Source organism: Acinonyx jubatus, chromosome B3 (assembly GCF_027475565.1).
Source record: "Acinonyx jubatus isolate Ajub_Pintada_27869175 chromosome B3, VMU_Ajub_asm_v1.0, whole genome shotgun sequence".
NCBI classification, from domain to species: Eukaryota; Metazoa; Chordata; class Mammalia; order Carnivora; family Felidae; genus Acinonyx; species Acinonyx jubatus.
In genome coordinates this window covers 122616944-122634727 of record NC_069386.1, presented here as the reverse complement: position 1 = coordinate 122634727, position 17784 = coordinate 122616944, and the positions used below count along the sequence as shown (strand labels likewise).

At 35.9% G+C, this 17784-nt stretch overlaps 1 protein-coding gene and 1 long non-coding RNA gene across 12 annotated transcripts in view; one reads left to right on the top strand and one right to left on the bottom strand.

Moving 5' to 3' along the window:
• The window catches only part of CEP128 (centrosomal protein 128), a 376215-nt gene that overhangs the window by 310501 nt on the left and 47930 nt on the right, over positions 1-17784 (top strand). For 8 of the 10 annotated variants that reach the window (XR_008299569.1, XR_008299568.1, XR_008299570.1 and 5 more), the window contains 2 exons: positions 3916-4005; positions 11713-11736. The exons of 1 other annotated variant lie outside the window; for it this stretch is intronic. Coding sequence is in view for 6 of the 9 variants with exons in the window: in XM_027066336.2 (XP_026922137.2) it covers positions 3916-4005; positions 11713-11736 (114 nt within the window). In the remaining 3 variants the exon portion in view is untranslated. The remainder of the gene's footprint in view (positions 1-3915; positions 4006-11712; positions 11737-17784) is intronic. One more of the 10 variants, XM_015081770.3, reaches the window with a different exon arrangement.
• The window catches only part of LOC106983583 (uncharacterized), a 94027-nt gene continuing 79569 nt past the window's right edge, over positions 3327-17784 (bottom strand). For both annotated transcript variants that reach the window (XR_001431538.3, XR_008299571.1), the window contains exons 5-6: positions 13493-13653; positions 3327-6079 (exon numbers count right to left, since the gene is read on the bottom strand). This is a non-coding gene — a long non-coding RNA (uncharacterized LOC106983583). The remainder of the gene's footprint in view (positions 6080-13492; positions 13654-17784) is intronic.

Sequence of the window (17784 nt, the reverse complement as noted above, 5' to 3'; positions counted from 1 at the left end):
CTCCACACTTTGTTTGTTTGTTTGTTTAGGTTCTTGGCCTCTGTTTCTTTGGATTTCTTCCATCTTTTTCTTCTAAGAGAATGATTCATTGGAAAATATATTAAGAATTTGGTGTGGTAAAATACTAACTCACCCCTTAGCTTCTTAAGAAAAGACTATAAGAAGGTAAATGACTTGTACAAAATGCATTAAATAAATCAGATAATACTGGGGACTAATATTAGTGAAACTCCTTACTGCTTTTCTATTTAACTTTAAAACTATTCACAAACCCTTAGGCTCTAAGCTTTATGTATACATGGCAACTGGGCTCTGTGTGTGTGTGTGTGTGTGTGTGTGTGTGTGTGTGTGTGTTTGTCTCTTGGCATGTGAGGAAACTTTCAATTCCTGGTGCACGATTATGAGCAATCCAGTAATCTCAAACACTTCTAGGAAGGAGAAGGGTCATTTTTCTTTTTCCATTCTGCACCTTTTCTTTTTGCTTATTCATCATGCTTTAAACAAACAGACCAAAGAAAGTTGTTACTAAAGCCCTCCTTGGGCTTCTTCAATTTCAGTTTTAAACCAGGTTCAAAATATTCTGGCAAAAATTAAAGACAACATTGAAAACGTTTGCATAAATTTTGAATTGTGGAAAAAGTGATAAAACTAAAATGAGCTGAAAGAATGAGTAATAAGCATCTCTTCATATCTTTGTCTTTTTATCATAATCACTGATGATTTGGGTTTTTAAAAATTGATTCTGAAGTGCATTCCTTTTCCAGAGTATCTGCATTACACTTACTCTTCTAAATTTAATTTGTTAGAAGTTTAATGCTTACTTTTAAAAGTGTGAAGGCTTATTAGCATGCTAATAAATAACATTTAATGTCTATTAACAGTACTTCTATATTTGCTCATAAAATGGAATAGAAAAATATTACCTACAAGAGATTCCATGCCTTTACTACATTCTGGGTGTAATTGAAATCCCTAGTTCTCATTTCACTGTTAGAAAAGAACTAATAAATTTGTCACCAGTAAAACAGGGGTGGGGGAGCAGAGGCCATTTATGAGCTCTGTAATGAATCTAACTCCTGCAGCCTAGACCTGAAAGAATTGGGAGACCAGCACAATAGAGGTGCCATTTAGCTGTACAGCATCACAGCTAATTAAGTTTAGATCTTTGCTTTTCTTTACCCTTTTTTCTGATATTTCCCCAGTGGTATTGGCTGTGTGTCTTCAAATGGCCTAATATCACACCTAGAAATAAAAGCAGCTGCAACTCACTTAAGAAACGCATATGGCAAAAATACAATCCCTTTTGAGGATATGGTAAATAACTGTAAGAATGTGTGCAAATAATGGTTTTTATTTGAACATTAAATTTTATTGTGATATAGTATGTGTTTTGTTACACTGCCACCTGACATCTGTTAAAATTAGGGTTCTGGAATGCTGTTCTGGCCTGTGTAATTTTGAGAAAGAGGCTCTAGAACACTCCTCCAGTATGAAACCTAACCTCTGCCACACAGAAAATATAGTTCTCATGGTAATAAAAAAAGGTATCATCTTTATAGACAAATATATATAAATATACAGATATATGTATTTCTTAATGTGCAGTCTAAGCTCAACCACAATGTGGAATTCACTACATTTAATGTCTTTGAGTCTACTTCTCTGACTTTCAAAATGAATGAAATTAATAATGTTGACCTATTGAGAGTTTTGGGGAATGTCAAATGAAAAATACTGTCAGCACATAATAAGCTTGTAATAAATAGTGTTGAGTTTTATGATACTGCTAATTTAAAAGGATATTTTAATATCCAGTGTCCCTGTCACTCCTGAAATTAAACAAACCCAGGACCTTTGCATTTGCTACTTCCTCTCTCTGTAATGCTTTCCCTTAGCTCTTTCAGTGATGGCTCATTGTCATCCTTTGAGTTTCAGCTCAAATGTCACCTCTTCATGGACATTTAACCTGGCCAAACTGCCTAAAGTAAATCTCTGCCCTCACTCTCCATCATGGTGTTTGAGTATCCTCTTTATTTATCTCTTAGTCTACTCCTTTCGAATATAAACTCAATGAAGGCAGAGAGACCTTATCTCCCTTGTTGATAACTGTGCACCCAATGTCCAACAAAGTATCTGCCTCAATAAGTGTGAATGAATGGATGAATTAATTAAATGAATAAATGAGTGAAAGGGAGGGAAGGAGGGAAGAACAAAGGAAAGACATTGGAAGGAATGAATAAAAATGATGGATAAAAGGAATAAAGGACAAAAAAAAGAAACTTTCATGGCCTGAGGAATGATTTATATTCTGGATATATGTATTTATGCATATACAACTTTTAAACGTTATTTTTTTAATGTTTATTTCTTTTTGAGAGAGAGCACAAGCAGTGAGGGAGGAAGGAGAGAGGGGGACAGAGGATCCAAAGTGGGCTCTGTGCTGACAGCAGAGAGCCTGATGTGGGGCTGGAACTCATGAACCATGAGATCATGACCTAAGCCAAAGGTGGACTCTTAACTGACTGGCGCCCAGGCACCTGTAAATGTTATTTTAAAGTTTAGGGGCACCTGGGTGGCTCAGTCGGTTAAGCGTCCGACTTCAGCTCAGGTCATGATCTCGCGGTCTGTGAGTTCGAGCCCCGCGTCAGGCTCTGTGCTGACCGCTCAGAGCCTGGAGCCTGTTTCAGATTCTGTGTCTCCCTCTCTCTGACCCTCCCCCATTCATGCTCTGTCTCTCTCTGTCTCAAAAATAAATAAACGTTAAAAAAATTTAAAAATAAAATAAATAAAGTTTAAAATTTGGGTAAAATTTTTCTGGTTCCTGTCGTCTTTCGTTTCTTGTCCCTGGTCAATGTGTTTCACCTTATCTTCTCCTTCCAGAAGCTTACAGGGGTTGTTTTGCTATAGGGTGACCTCCTTCTGTGAGACAGTAAGTAATTTTTATGGGATACTGACACCTTAGAACAGAGGGTTGCCAAACTTTTTGTGAAGGGCCAGATTCTAAATATTTTCAATTTTACAAGCTATGTGCTGTCTCCCAACGACTCACCTCTGCCACTATAGAAAGAAAGCAACCATAGACAATATGTAAAGAACTGAATGGACTGTGTTCCAATAAAAATAATTTAGGGAAACTGAAATTTGAATTCCATGTAATTTTCACATGTCATAAAATATTATTCTTACTTTGATTTTTCTTCAGCCAAATAAAAGCGTAAAAGCCATTTTTAGCTCACGGACCTATAAAAACAAGCAGCAGGTTAGAACGGCCTTAGAATGAACTAGTTTAATGGTTTTCTCTCCCAAGACTGTTGCCTTTTAAAAGATGAACTAGATTGGGGGAGGCAAAGAATAAATTTCTATTGGTAGAATTTCTAATAATTTTGCAAATGGGAGAAAAGCATAATTTTGAGTGATCAGACCTTCCTGAACTCCGAAAATCACACTGTATCAGTGGTCCATTGTCAACAAGTAAGTTGTAAGTGTTAAAAGTAGCTTTCATTACTGACTAAAGTTGCCCAGGTGTGCCTGCTAGCAAACTCCCACCTTATTTATTCCTTCCCATTGTAGACTTTGGAGTTTAGGATTAGTTACATCTAACGATGTTTGATGTGAAAGCAAGACAGTCTGAGGATACTTGAGCTCTATAATCCTGAAGAATAAACTGTTTTCAACTTCAAGTAATGATTTCCCTAAAATTTGTGCATGTAAGTTGAGTTAGGAATTATTTGGGGAAACATTTTAAGAGCACAGTGTGACATAATTTTCTAAATGCAGAAATTAAAAATTCATTAAAAATTATTATAGTCGTATTAGTGTTATCTTTATAGCTATGACTATTGATAGTGCTTTCGAATGTTTTAAGATAATAGAGCTTTCCAACTTTTTTTCTTTACTCACATCTCTCTCAAACAGCCAAAGCAACTGTTTAAAATTCCATCTTGGGAAGATGCTAGTCAGACTGCAATGAAAAATCAGAATGAAGCTCAATTTGAAGAAAAAGCAGTTAAGTATTTCATAGGTAGGAATATTTAGGATATTTGGAACTGAATAGTCAAAATACGTCTGCTTTATTTTAGGACATGCAGGTTAAGTCAGCCTTCAGGTATGCATCTCAGAAGTGTAACTAGAAACTAAGTTGTTGGGGTTTTTCCTCGGTTTTCTTGGATACTAAGAACAGTGCACCATTGATGGTCAGAGTACAGATAATCTGAGGCTAATTTTAAATCCTTTAACTACCTTTCCCTTCCTACCTGTGCTTGTATATCAGGAAATGGAGATTAATAATAGTTTTGATCTTAGTCAAATGGAATAGGAAGCAAGGAAAACCTTACTCGTGTCAGCCAAATACATTATTTTGAAACCATCTGCTTATGTCTGATTATCTTTATCAGCACCCTCTCTCTTTAGTATAGAACAGTGAGAGGTAACTGTACAGAAGCCCACGGAAGGAGTATGGGAATGAGGGTGAGACAGCCATAGGTTCCTGGTGCTTTAATTCCTGAAACACTTGAATAAATGACTGCATGTAAATTGAGATGAGGATTATTGGAATTGCTCAAAGGTAAGCAATTTAATTCCGAAGGTGGACTGTTTGCTTGTACCATTTCATGGCTCAGTTTGTGACCTGAGTGATAGTCAACCATCGAGTGCTAGGGTTGAAATATTCAGGAAGAAGGAGCTTGGGACAGTGGGTTCCATGTGGGTTTCTTTGTGAATATTCTTCACCTGGAATCCCAGAGGATGTGTGCCCTTGAGGGAATCAAAGGAGATGGCAGCCTCAGGGAGTCTCATTAGGCCAGCTATGTTTGGTGACAGTCAAATACACACTCTGAAAGAAAAAGCATACCTTACTGTTTCCCACAAATTCTTCCTGACACAAACCTACTCATAAATTATGCCATAATCACTACTGCAGTATGATTTGCATAAGAGTTCAGAGCATATTCAGCTGATATATGACTAACCTCGCCACTGGAGACATGTACTTTACTTTTTTAAATGTAAATCTTTGGGGGGGAAATACAGTGTGTTGGTTTCTGGGTTGCTGGTTTTCTCCCTCTACTACTCAACTTCTGTGTGTGCATCTCTTTTGAGGGGACAGTCTTTGAAATTACATTGGTTGTCATTTGCATTGCCCCTAGCCACCATCATAGCCTTTATATTATCTGCAAGTAATTTTTAGTTGTTCCCCAGTCCAGATGTCATTCACTGAGCTCTTGTTACCCATTATCAGCAGACTCACCGTGGAATTGCACAGTTCTGGGAGAAAGACAGTTCTGTGTCTTCTGCCCTCTATTTGGTTTGTAGTCTTAACCTCTAGCCACCTGTGAACCACATTGTATGTTAAAGAGGAATCTTAATTCGATTCTTCATTTTAAAGGGGAAAAAAAAAGGAAACCTCATTGCTTTGATCTGCGATCTGAAACACAAAGGGTAAATCTGAGAGGTTTTGGTGTTAGTGTTACACAACTGACTGGAAGTGTTTACAGGGATTTCAAGCAAAACCCTACTTCGCCTCTCAGGCTGCATTTTCCAGTGTGAAATCTGTCAAAATAAATCACCACAGCTCCATTTTCCATATCTTCCTCTTCCCCACCACACAGACACATGCACACATCCCACTTTGGTGTAGGCGCAATCTCCAACTTCTCTGAACAAGGTCAAACAGTGATACAAACAGTGCCAAAGTATAAGGGTCAGTGATCACCTCTCAAGATCGCAAACCAAAAATGCAACCAGAGTGTTGCCCAGGAAACCTACAGAACAGCTGGCTGCCTCCCATCTCTATCATTGGTAGTAGATGAGAGAATAGATCAGAGATGTGGAGCACATATTTTGACTCTGTTCGTAAATCCTGTTTCTGATTCTATCAGGGACTTGTCACACCCCTAGTGAAAAGCAGGTAATGAGGAAAGTTACTGGGTACTCCCTCTAGGTTAGGAAATGACACATACCTTTAAACCGGCTTTTCTGGATAAGTCAACATGTTGAAGGGCGTACTTACAGCTTTTTAGACAAAATGTTGATACCTTGCTGCATTTTTCTTTTCAGCGTTTCCGTTTTGTTAGTTTGGATCCTGTAGTAGATTATTTGAAAACGGCACATAAGCAGCTAGAGAAATGAATTAACAAAGATAGACTACATGTGGGGCACCTGGGTGGCTCAGTCAGTTAGGTGTCCAACTTCGGCCCAGGTCGTGACCCTGCGCTTTGTGGGTTTGAGCCCGGTGTCAGGCTCTGTGCTGACAGCTCAGAGCCTGGAACCTGCTTCAGATTCTGTGTCTCCCTCTTTCTCTGCCCCTCCCCTGCTTGCACTCTATCTCTCTGTCTCCCAAAAATAAATAAATATTTAAAAAAAATTTTTAAGATAGACTACACATATCTAAAAGATGGGTACAACGAACTCTGGATGATCAGGAAACCACTGCAAGCTGCTCTAATGCCACTTATTCTAAAAGTTTTTCTTAAGTGTCCAGTAATTTTATCTGACTTTTAAGTAACATGCAACTTTATGTATAGATCATTGTTTCCTTTGATGTATTCAAGGTCAAATTATGCTATATTTTGAAGCTTTTTTTGGCGTGGCAACATTAAGGTTGTTTGCGGTTTTTAGCTCTTTATTTTGTTTCAATTTATTTTAAATCACTACGTGAAACACCTTTTTTTTTTTAGTTTATTTATTTATTTTGAAAGAGAGAGAGCATGAGTGGGGAGGGGCAGAGAGAGAGAGGAGAGAGAATCCCAAGCAGGCTCTGCACTGTCAGCATGGAGCCCACTGAGCCTAAATCAAGAGTCAGACATTTAACTTGACTGAGCCATCCAGGCACCCCGAAACACTCAATTTTATTGCCATATGGAAATTCATAGAGAAAAATGCACATATTTGTGTTTCATTTTATATCATATAAGAAGTAGTAGGTAAAGTGTGAGTATTAATTAAATAGAGTTAACAATATAAATAAGCAAATAAATAAATAAATAAAGTTAGCATTGACAGGAAAAATGCCACACAGTGGTCTCTCTGGGTGAAGCCAAGTGTATTTTTCTTCCGGAAGAGAGGCTTTTTGGATTTAGAACAGCAATGGAGGGAGTCCCCATTGTGGATCTTTGCTTGCTTTTTGAAAATTATTCATCCATCAGTCCTCGGGAAGTTTCCAGAATTATTCTATACTGTTAAAGATCCTTAGACTTGGAAGAGTGAGAGACTCTTGTTTTATTCTTATACCATTATTCTTATACCATTCTTATACCAATATGCCATTGGTTTTCATATGCAAATGGATATATGTAAAGCATTCTTGGAAAATGCCACATTATTGTGATAAAATAAAGTCACTAGGCCTGTTCAGTTATACTTAACAGAGGCAAAACTCAGATTGTTTAGACCTAGAAGGCCTCTACATCTCTTAGATGCGAGATAGACGAATCCATGTGTCTACTTGATTGGCTTGGATGAATCAAATAAACTGTTAATGACCAGGGATTCAGATACCAATGATCCATATAGCACTCATTTCCTAATTTAACCTACAAATATTTTCTCATCTCCGATGATGCTAATGAACTAACTGCCTTGGTTCAGTTATAAATTCCAGTGTACAACCAACCCATGGTAACCAAGTAGCAAAGGAATATATACAGCTCAAGGCAGGTTAACTGACCTCAGCATAAAAAGTTAAGTTATGTGTTTTTATAGTACATATGCCTCTCCCTTCTTGACATGTCAAGCCAGAATGAATTATAGTGTATTGTCTAACAGCATTATTGATGCTCAGAAATTTTATGAAATATTCACTTTGTTAAGAATGGCTACCACTTCACAGTGGAGCTCAATGACTATGCAGTGACTACATACATAATCTTTCAGAGTAAACATTAAATGTTGCCATATCAGGTGTTTCTTAGACTTTCCCCCTCCTTAGGTAGAATGAAAAGAATAGTGGAAAGGAGATTATCCGGTCACAAAAAATTTATATCAACAAAACAGGTTTTCTTCCCTCAAGCACTTTTTCTTCAAAATATTGAAGGAATTTTTTCCTTTGTTTTTTGTTTAACCTTCCACTCCCAATTGTTTCTTTCCTTGTTACTAGTGTTATTTTTTCAGAAATACTTCACACATGAGAAATGAACAGATTCGATTTAATAGAATAATTTATTTATACAATATTCTTACATCTTATTTCAAGTGTTGTTTCGAGTAAAAGGACTTGAAGGCCCATCGGTGGGACCCTAAGAGTCTGTGATTCTCCTAAAAGTGCATGCAGAATTATGTGTATGTTGTGGATAATGTACATTTTCCTGGGGAGAAGATCAAATTTCCTCAGACCCAAAGTTCCTGACTACAAAAATAAGAACCACTGATGTATCGAAACCACCTGAAACAGCATGACTGTAGTGAGAGTATCTTCACTATTTCTGGAGGCTGTTTTCTCTCTCGGCCCCTCCCACCTTCTAACCCTCCTTTCAATGCGCCAGTACTTTTCTTTTCAGGATCCAAGTATGGAAGTGTGTGTTCATGCTGGGGGAGGGGGGCAAATGTTGAGCCTTCAGGTTGGACTTGAAGGTAAACTGGGTTGAAATGAAAATTGGAGATTATACAACAAGAACAAAACACTGTGGCTGCCCTTCTGGTGAGAGTGGGAGAGGTTAAGACCAATATAATTTATTGTGGTGTAGTTATATGTCCATTCTAGGACATATACTGGCATTTGTTTCCTGGGCTGTGTCAATGCCATAGCGCTGGCTTAAGTTACCTCTGTTTTGCTAAGAACATGAGAGGAAGTATGAAAATATTTTGTTAGAGAATAAATACTTGCAGTAGCCTAATTTTTTTTATATACAGAATTATAATAACTAACCTTATCTGCCAAAAAAGAAGTCAAACATTTAAATTTTCAGAAAGCATTTCTTAAATTTTCAAAGCAAGTTAGTAAGTTCATAAAGACTAGGAGTAGTTTCTTTTTATTTACTGCCCACAATTAAGACCAAACAACTCTACAATCTAGATGAGTCTCACTAACTGGCTACGATGGCTGGTATTCTATTAGCCACTGTTGATTGGCAAATTGAATTATTTAAATTCAGGTTAATGAACTGAATTGTCTGTTTCCCTAATTTTCTCATTTTGGTAACATATTACATTTTTCATAGAAAGCTGTCTCAATACCAATTTGGAATGAAGTGGGTTATAGATGAAAAGACGTCAGTAAGTTGCACTGAAATAAATCATGTATTCATCTTTATACTTTAACAAAATGGAGTTTTCTTTGACCAATTGTGTTCATAGTCTGAAAGACTAGGCACATATCTTAGCTTGGATTGCTATAATAAATTGCCACAGACTGGGTGGCTTAAACAACAAACGTTTCTCATAGTTCTGGGGATGAGGAGTCCAAGATCAAGGTGCTGGCAGAGTCGGTCCTGGTGAGGCCCCTCTTGCTGGGCCTCTTGTAGATGGCCAACTTTTCTCATTATGCCCTTATGTGGCAGAGAGCAGAAAGAGAAGCAGACTTTCTTGTGTCTCTTCTTATAAGGGCACTGATCCCGTCATGAGGACTCTGTCCTCGTGACCTAATTGCCTGCAAAAGATCACATGTCCAGATGCCATAGCATTGGAGATTGGGGTTTCAATACATGAATTTTGTGAGGATATGAACATGCAGTCCACGACAGTGTGTATTTTTTTTAAATCTGGTAACAAATATTCAAGTAAAATGAAGACACCAATATATAAATTATATCAGTCTGTCTTTGCCAAACACTGAGATCTGAATTAGGACAGACAAAATTTAATTCTACTGTTTTGACATCATATGAAATCTCTGATTTCAAACTAGCTGTCTGTGTTCTTTTAAAATGTGCCAATCCTGAAAAACGTGAGCCCATAAATGTATGGAGAAAATAAAGGTCCAAATAGTGGCTTTACTTATTTTTTAAAGGCTTCCAAGATGGTTCATATAAATGTGATCCTGCCCAAAGGCTATTTCTGTCTCTATAAGGTATCTAATGAGGTCTTCTGTTCAATCTGCAAAGGATGATAAAGCATTGCTGAATGGTTTTGTCCCAGATGCACTGTGAATAAGATGCCTGGTACAACAGATCAAAGCCCCCTTGAGGCATTATTATATGCATTTATTATGAAGCATTCAAAAGTGACAGTACACAAGTCACCAACAAAACAGCGGTTATTTCACGAATATTATGGGGACGAGGGTGAGGTTCTCTCCAGTATGCCAACAAAATGCAATTAAATAGATTATGTTGCTAAGAACAGTCTGCTTTGGGCTGATTTTGCATAATATATTCACTTAACTTGTACTCACATAACCAAATGTTTAACGGGTAGAAACGTTCAACTCAGTTTCCCAATCTGAGGGTTGTGGATCATATTGCAGAAGTCCTCCAAAGGCAAGGCCTCTGTGTGTTAGGTGAGGCTGGGAGTTCGGCAGTGAGCGCCAAGTTCTTGCTGCTCCTAAGTGTCCTGGGTCCACGTGGATCCCTGTAGGGCCACAAGAGACCTGAGCTGAGTGGCTCTCTGTACCAGTTCCCCCCTTTGCCTCTTAGGACAAATGATTCATTTGATTAAACAAAAAAGAAATCCAGATTTCACACATCTCCTCCCACTGCTTAAGATGAGAGAAAAGGAAGAAAAGTGGCCTTGATCTTCCTAAAAAAAAGATAGCTTTCTATTTTCCTGAATCTTCAGACATTCCTCTCACAAATCCAGCATTTTTTTATTTGGTAAAGACTTCCTCCATGTATCTGTCAGCTCTGAAAAGAGCTGAGAAAATGTAGCTGTCAGTTTGAGAATGCAACCGTTTACTTAATCATGTGGCATTTTTTTAACTTTATTTTTTTTTTTTAGAGAGTCAGAGAGAGTGTGTGCATGCACTAGCAGGAGCATGGAGGAAGGGACACAGAGAGAGGGCGAGAGAGAGAATCCCAAGCAGGCCCTGCGCCCTCAGTGCAGAACCCAATGCGGGGCTCCATTCGAGACTTGAACTCCCAAACCATGAGATCATGACCTGAGTGCAAGTCAGATGTTTAACTGACTGAGCCTCTGAGGCACACCAGTCATTTAGCTGTTTAAGTCATATTGTCAGTGACCCTTTTTTAAAACCAAGATTTCTGTAAAACTTCTAAGATACTACAGATAAGGAAGGCCCATCTGGGTTCCAGCATGTGATAGGTCTTTCTCGTTTATTTTTCCTGTATTGTTTCAGTTAACAAATTACTTCTTAATTTTAATTGATGAAGTTATTCTTATGTCTGAACTTTACTTTCCAAATCATACTTTGTGCTGTATACCTGAGGGCTGGTATGTGTGCTATAGTCCTTTTTTTATATCACTACTATTGTCTAGTTGTTTTTATAACCAAACGTGTGTAATATTTATAAATCCTTAAATAAATAATTTTACCATTGTGAAAGTGGTAAAGTATATTCTGTTTAGTAGTTATATCTGAATTTATGATATTTACTGTTAAATTAAGTCTTACAGTCCTAACACTAGGTGAGATAAGAAGTTCAGTGATTCTTTTATGACTGTTTTGATTGTAGAAATCATCCTGAGTAGGAATTCTCATTTTTTTAATATTTTTTAAATACATTATTACCAATGGAAGATAAAGAGAAAATGTGACAGTTAAGTCAACTTGAAATGATTTTTAATGCTTTGTTTTTATAATTATATATTATGCTTTATTTGCAGGACCGTGTAAATGCATTAGAAACGGTAAGTTGGGGCATTTTCTTTCTCCTTTTGTCAGAATTACTGTTGTGTCTTGGTGTGGATTTCAGAGCACCCCCTCACCCCACCCAAAGAAGCAATTCCAGAAAGCACTTCTAAAACTACATCTAGGATTGAAAGGGGAGAGACTAAGCTAAACTATACCTGAAAGGTAGGTGGATACACACCTTTAAAATGAAAATAATAGTAAAAAAACCATCAAGAATGATGATACCAAGATGTCCTAAATTATGGAAAACATAATTAGTTTAAATGTAATCAATATCCTATCTGTTTGTTTCTGTATTTCCCAGTCACTAAAAGGATTGGTTGAAAAGAAGTGGAGATTGGGATCCTGCTTATACTTTGAGGTCCAGATAGTGAACCTCAGTATTTTTTGTTTTTAATTTTTTAATGTTATTTATTTTTGAGAGAGAGAGAGAGAGAGATGGAGTGTGAGCTGGGGAGGGACAGAGTGAGAGGGAGACACAGAATGAGAAGCAGGCTCAAGCTCTGAGCTGTCAGCACAGAGCCCGATGTGGGGCTCAAACCCACAAACCGTGAGATCATGACCTGAGCCAAAGTTGGATGCTTAACCAACTGAGCCACCCAGGCACCCCAACCTCAGTATTTTTGTCCATTGTTTTTACCACTACCCAAATAATGTTAAAAGCTGGTCAGCCTTTTTCTCAATACTCTTACTTGCAGGAATCTAGTATTAGGGAATACATTTCTTGAGGTGCATGAATGTAAGACGACATGCCTGCAATATTTACTGTAAAATGATTTATTTGAAATGATTTTAGAGAAAAATGGACAACCTCTTGTTTGACAATACAGTAATGAATGGTTAAAGTGTGGACTTTCCACCCAACATGCCACTATGGTTATGGAAAGGGCTTGTACTAGAAGACAAATTAAAAAATAAAATAAAATTGTGTCTACTTCAATAATAACATGTAATGATAGGCATATGAATAAAGAGTAGAAGAGATGTAGCAACACTCATCAGTGACTTGTTACACATGAGTTAGGACTGTGATTTCATTCCTTTCTCTATATTTTCAAGTTTTATAAAACATTATATTACTTTTATAAATAAACCTTTGTATAATGAAAACCATGTGAATTGAAAGAATGGTAGAATAAATTATGGTACCACCTTATGATGAAAGATTTTCAGCCATAAAAAGTCATATTTTTAAAAAGTAAATATTGCCATATTATGCTCCCCATAATACGGGAGCAGTATATAAAGCAGTATATATATATATATATATATATATATATATATATATATATATATATATATATATGTGTGTGTGTGTGTGTGTGTGTGTGTGTGTGTGTGTGTGTGTGTGTGGGAGTGTGATGCAAATATTGAGTATTTTGTGTTAAAAAAAGACTCAGAAAGCAAGCACACAAAATATTAAGAGTGACTTGGGACTAGTGGTGATTTTTATTTTTTCTTTCTGTGTTTTTAATGAACAGGAAAAAAAAAAGAAGCCTTTCAACAATATGGCCAGTAAAGAATAAAATATTTATTTTGTGAGTGTGAGGTGGAGAGATGCTAATGGGGCACATTTTAGTCCTGTGTAAGCAAGTGATTTTGATTGACAGTGTCCAGACCCTAGTGGGTAAATAATCTATTCCTTAGATTTAACTGGGCCATTTGGAAATTACACTGACCTTCTCAGTTTCAGTATGATGACATTGTAGGTGAATAAAATGTTTAGTGTTCTTCCACATATATTTTACTTACCCTTAGGAAGTGTCTTGCCAACAGGATTTGGCTTGTGAATTAAACACTCTTTTTAAAAATATGAACAAAAATAGAAATTTTGAGTGTGAGGACTTGAGTTCCGCATATAAAATGCCGCTTATACAACATTTAGCAAATCACTTGTTTCTTGATTCCCTCATCTGTAAAAATAAAGATAACAATAATTAAACTTATTTTACCAAGTTGTGAGAATTAAGAGAGAAAATATATATGAACATGTTTAGGGCCAAACAAATGTTAGGTTATCATTATGTGATTGCTTATTATTTCTTATTTAATCATTTTCATTACACCAATATGCCATGCAAAACTTAAAATCATACAAGCAGAAACCAAAACCTATAAATTTTATTAGTATTTGTTAGTCTTTTTAATTTATCAATCTCTTTACTAAAAGTACTATGGAATATGATCTCAATAAGTACCTATTCTAAGCATTCCTTTAGGAATAAAGGTAAAAATAAAAAGTCATCATGAGAAAAATAAAATCGATTAAATGGACAAGGTTTTTTACAGTGGCAGTTTTCTCAAGATGGTTTTAATTTGAAATAATTATCATAAGTAAAGCCATAAAAATGAAAATGCTCAGTAATAATGTTAATGCTCAAATATTATGAAGTCCTTTGACTTCATATGGCATTATAAGCAGCAGATTTAATACACTTGGTAGACTATTCAACTGGTAAAGTGTTTTATAGTTCATAAAGTCAAATATGCTGAAAGTAATCTCAAGATCATTTATTATTCTCTCACAACTCAGCACTTAAACTGTAGAAAAGAATTGGTGGTCTACATTTGGTTGGGTTGGTATTAATATAAGATATTGGATGTAGGCTGTATGTTCTGGTAATACAAATATGCAAAAGTTCAAAACTTCATTGTTTCATTAGGAGATTTTAAAGGTTCAGTAGTTATAATAGCTGAAAATGAGATGGTCTTTTCATCATAATGAGCAACTTGAGTTGACTTGTCCCCAGTGATCTAAATACTTATGTCAGGATCATGTGTCTGTTTTTCCTCCTCTTCCTCAACTTTTCCCTCTCCTTCTTCACTAGCATGTAAGCTTCTTGGGTTAGAAATTACTTTTTACTTGCAAATGCAACCCAGGGCCTATCAAACATTCCTGATATATACTGGACAATCAGTAAACATTTGTAGAATGGATGTCAAACTGTACATATGTGACACTCACATAAGGATATGCGGGTTTACACAGAACCAGTCCCAATAGTTGAAGAAAAAAGTTCCCCGGAAGCAAATCAATTTATTACTTTCCCCTAGCCTTTTTGGTTAGGTTTAAACTTTATTTGATGTTTCACAAAAGTTCTTAGGATCTTCATTAAAGTTTAATGTCAATTTTTTAGTAATGAACCAACTCTTAACCAAAATATAACAGGCTAATACCCCAAATAAAGATAAGTAATTACCTAAAAAACAAATCTTGATGGAGAGCCCCAGTTGATGGGCCATGGATGAGACATAGCAGTGGATATTTATTGGGTACTATATAAGGCACTGTGTTGACAATGGAAGGGAAAAGGAAAAACTATAATCAGTTCTCCAAAGGAATTTGTACTTGAATTGAGAAGTTACTTACAAGTAAATAAATTAATGATGTAAGATAAAGATACATTGTCTATACTACATGAAGGAAACACAATGCATTTTGTAGGAGCTTTTATAAAGAAAAAAAAATCTTAAAGAAAAATTATAAAATAAGACATCATGGTCCAGGTTCTAGGAAAACCATGGATTTTGTACTTTGAGGACATGATGGAGGAGATTAGATTCATCTCTGAAAGTGGAGAATCAAGGTCAGGCAGAAAGAGCCAGAGAAGGCATTTATGTTGGGGCTGTAATTAAACTTTGAAGATAGTAAGAAACCAAAGGGTTTGTTAAAAGACAATTTTACCAAAAAAGTAAAATTATGAAATCATGACTCTTCTACAAATATGAAATGAAATCATGGCAAATGAGTTTATTTAACTCTTTAATTAATGAAAGAATGAATAAAATGTTACTGAGGCTTAAAGGAGAAAAGAACCACATATAGGTAGGCACTAGAGTTCTGACATGCATTTAAATTAGATGCAAAACTGGTTTCTTCCATTGTGGAGGAAGGAAATAAGTTGAAACTCCCCCAGACAACATTTATTTGCAAGTCTATGAACAAGACTCATTTGCATTGCTATCAGTTGTCTACAACACAGAGAGTTAAAGTGGTAGCACAGCTATTTATTCATTTTTATTTAGCTTTTATTTTGAGCATAAAATCTTCGTTAATGTTTTATTTATTTTTGAGAGAGTGCAAGCAAAGGTGGGGCGGAGAGAGGGTCACAGAGGATCTGAAGCGGGCTCTTTGCTGACAGCAGTGAACCCAATGTAGGGCTTGAACTCACGAACCATGAGATCGTGACCTGAGCCAATGTCTGACACTTAACTGACTGAGCCACCCGGGTGCCCCCATAAAATGGTTTTAAATCAGGCCTTGTGTCACGGCAGATGTAGTGTGTAGGGATGCAAATGTCCTGCTCCTGGTCCAAGATGCCTGTAACCACTTCCAGCCTTTAGATTTGCATTGTAATGAGACAAAAGAAAGGAAGAGAGAGCAGGTAATTTCCCTTTAGTAGACACTAGAATTTGAACATACTATTTCTGTCAATTTCCTTGGGCCAGAATTTTGTGGATGATTATAACTAGCTCTAGGATTCAAAAAGAGAACCAGATAAGGCATAGACTTTTGGAAGTTTCAAAGTAAACTTCTAATCCACTCAAGGTCAGAAAACAAACTAGAGTAGAAGTTATGAAATATATGGATGTGAATCATAATAGTAACACTGTGTTATAAAATGTGTGTGATACAGCAAAAGTAGTATTTATGGGGCGACTTCATGGCTCACATCTTTAATTAGAAAAGAAGGATGAAAAATGATGAGCTTAGCACCCAGCATAAGAAATTAAAAGGATGGCACAAAAACCTAAAAAAAAAAAAAGAAAAGAAAAAAGAAAAAGAAAGGAAAAAATAGAGAAATTATTATAATTAATAGAAAGCAAACATGCAATATGCAAGCCCAGTAAAGTAAAGATGGTTGTTTAAAAAGAAAAAAAACAACCAATACCCAGCATGACTGATGGAGAAAAAAAAGAGAGTAGATACAAAGGAATAATATTAGGAATGAAAAAGTGGATATTACTATAGCTATTTGAGAATGTAACCACATACCAGAGTATTGTGAATAATTTTGCAATCATATATTAGGAGAAATAACTAAATCCCCAGAAAAAAATTAATTTTCCAGAGTTAAGAAGAAATAACATGAATAGTGCCATAAGTAAATCTTTAAAAATAATAAAAAGTTTCATCAACAATTTTTAATCAATTAAGAATTTCTCCAGAAAGGGGCCACCAAGCCCAAATAATTTTTTTAGAGAAGTTCTACCAAATATTATGGGAACAGATGATTTTAATTTTACAAAAACTCTTCCAGAAACTAGAAGAAGAGGGAACATGCCAAACTCATTATGAGTTGGCATAACCTTGGAGACAAAACCAGACATAGAAAGTATAAATAAGGGAAATTAAGGGACTTTTCACGCATTAACATGGATGCAAAAATATTATACACAAAATATTAGCAAAATAAATCCAGGAATGTATTCAAAGGAGAATTCATCATGAACAAACTGGGTTTATTCCAGGAATTCAGAGTTGGTTTAATATTAGGAAATCAATCAATGTAATTCACCATATGACAGATTAAGGAGAAATAAATTTAGTAAGATCATCTCAGTGGATGAATAAGAAGCATTTATTCTCATATCATTATCAAAACCTGTTTAGCAAACTTAGAAGGGAATTTACTTAATCTGAGTCATGTAAAAAAAATTCATTGACAGACATTATCTTAGCGTTTTGAAAGTCCTCATTTAAGACCAGGAACAAGGAAAGGATGTCCCATTCCACAGCTTCTGTTAGATACTATACATGCAGTCCTAACCAAAGCAGTTAAACAGTTGTTATTTGCAAATAGTGTTGCTGTCTAAAAAGTTCTAGGAATTCATAGTTAAGAAAAATAGAGTTTAAGAAAGTCCATTCTCTTTCTAACTCCAGCAGCAAGTACTAAGAAAATGTAACTAAAAGTGTACCAGTACAAAAGGAACAAAAAATACAAAATACATAGAAAAAAATCAAACAACAACAACAAAAATGCAAGTTCTTCACAGAGAAGATACTCCGGAATAGCCAAGATAGTTCTGAAGATGAGCAAGTT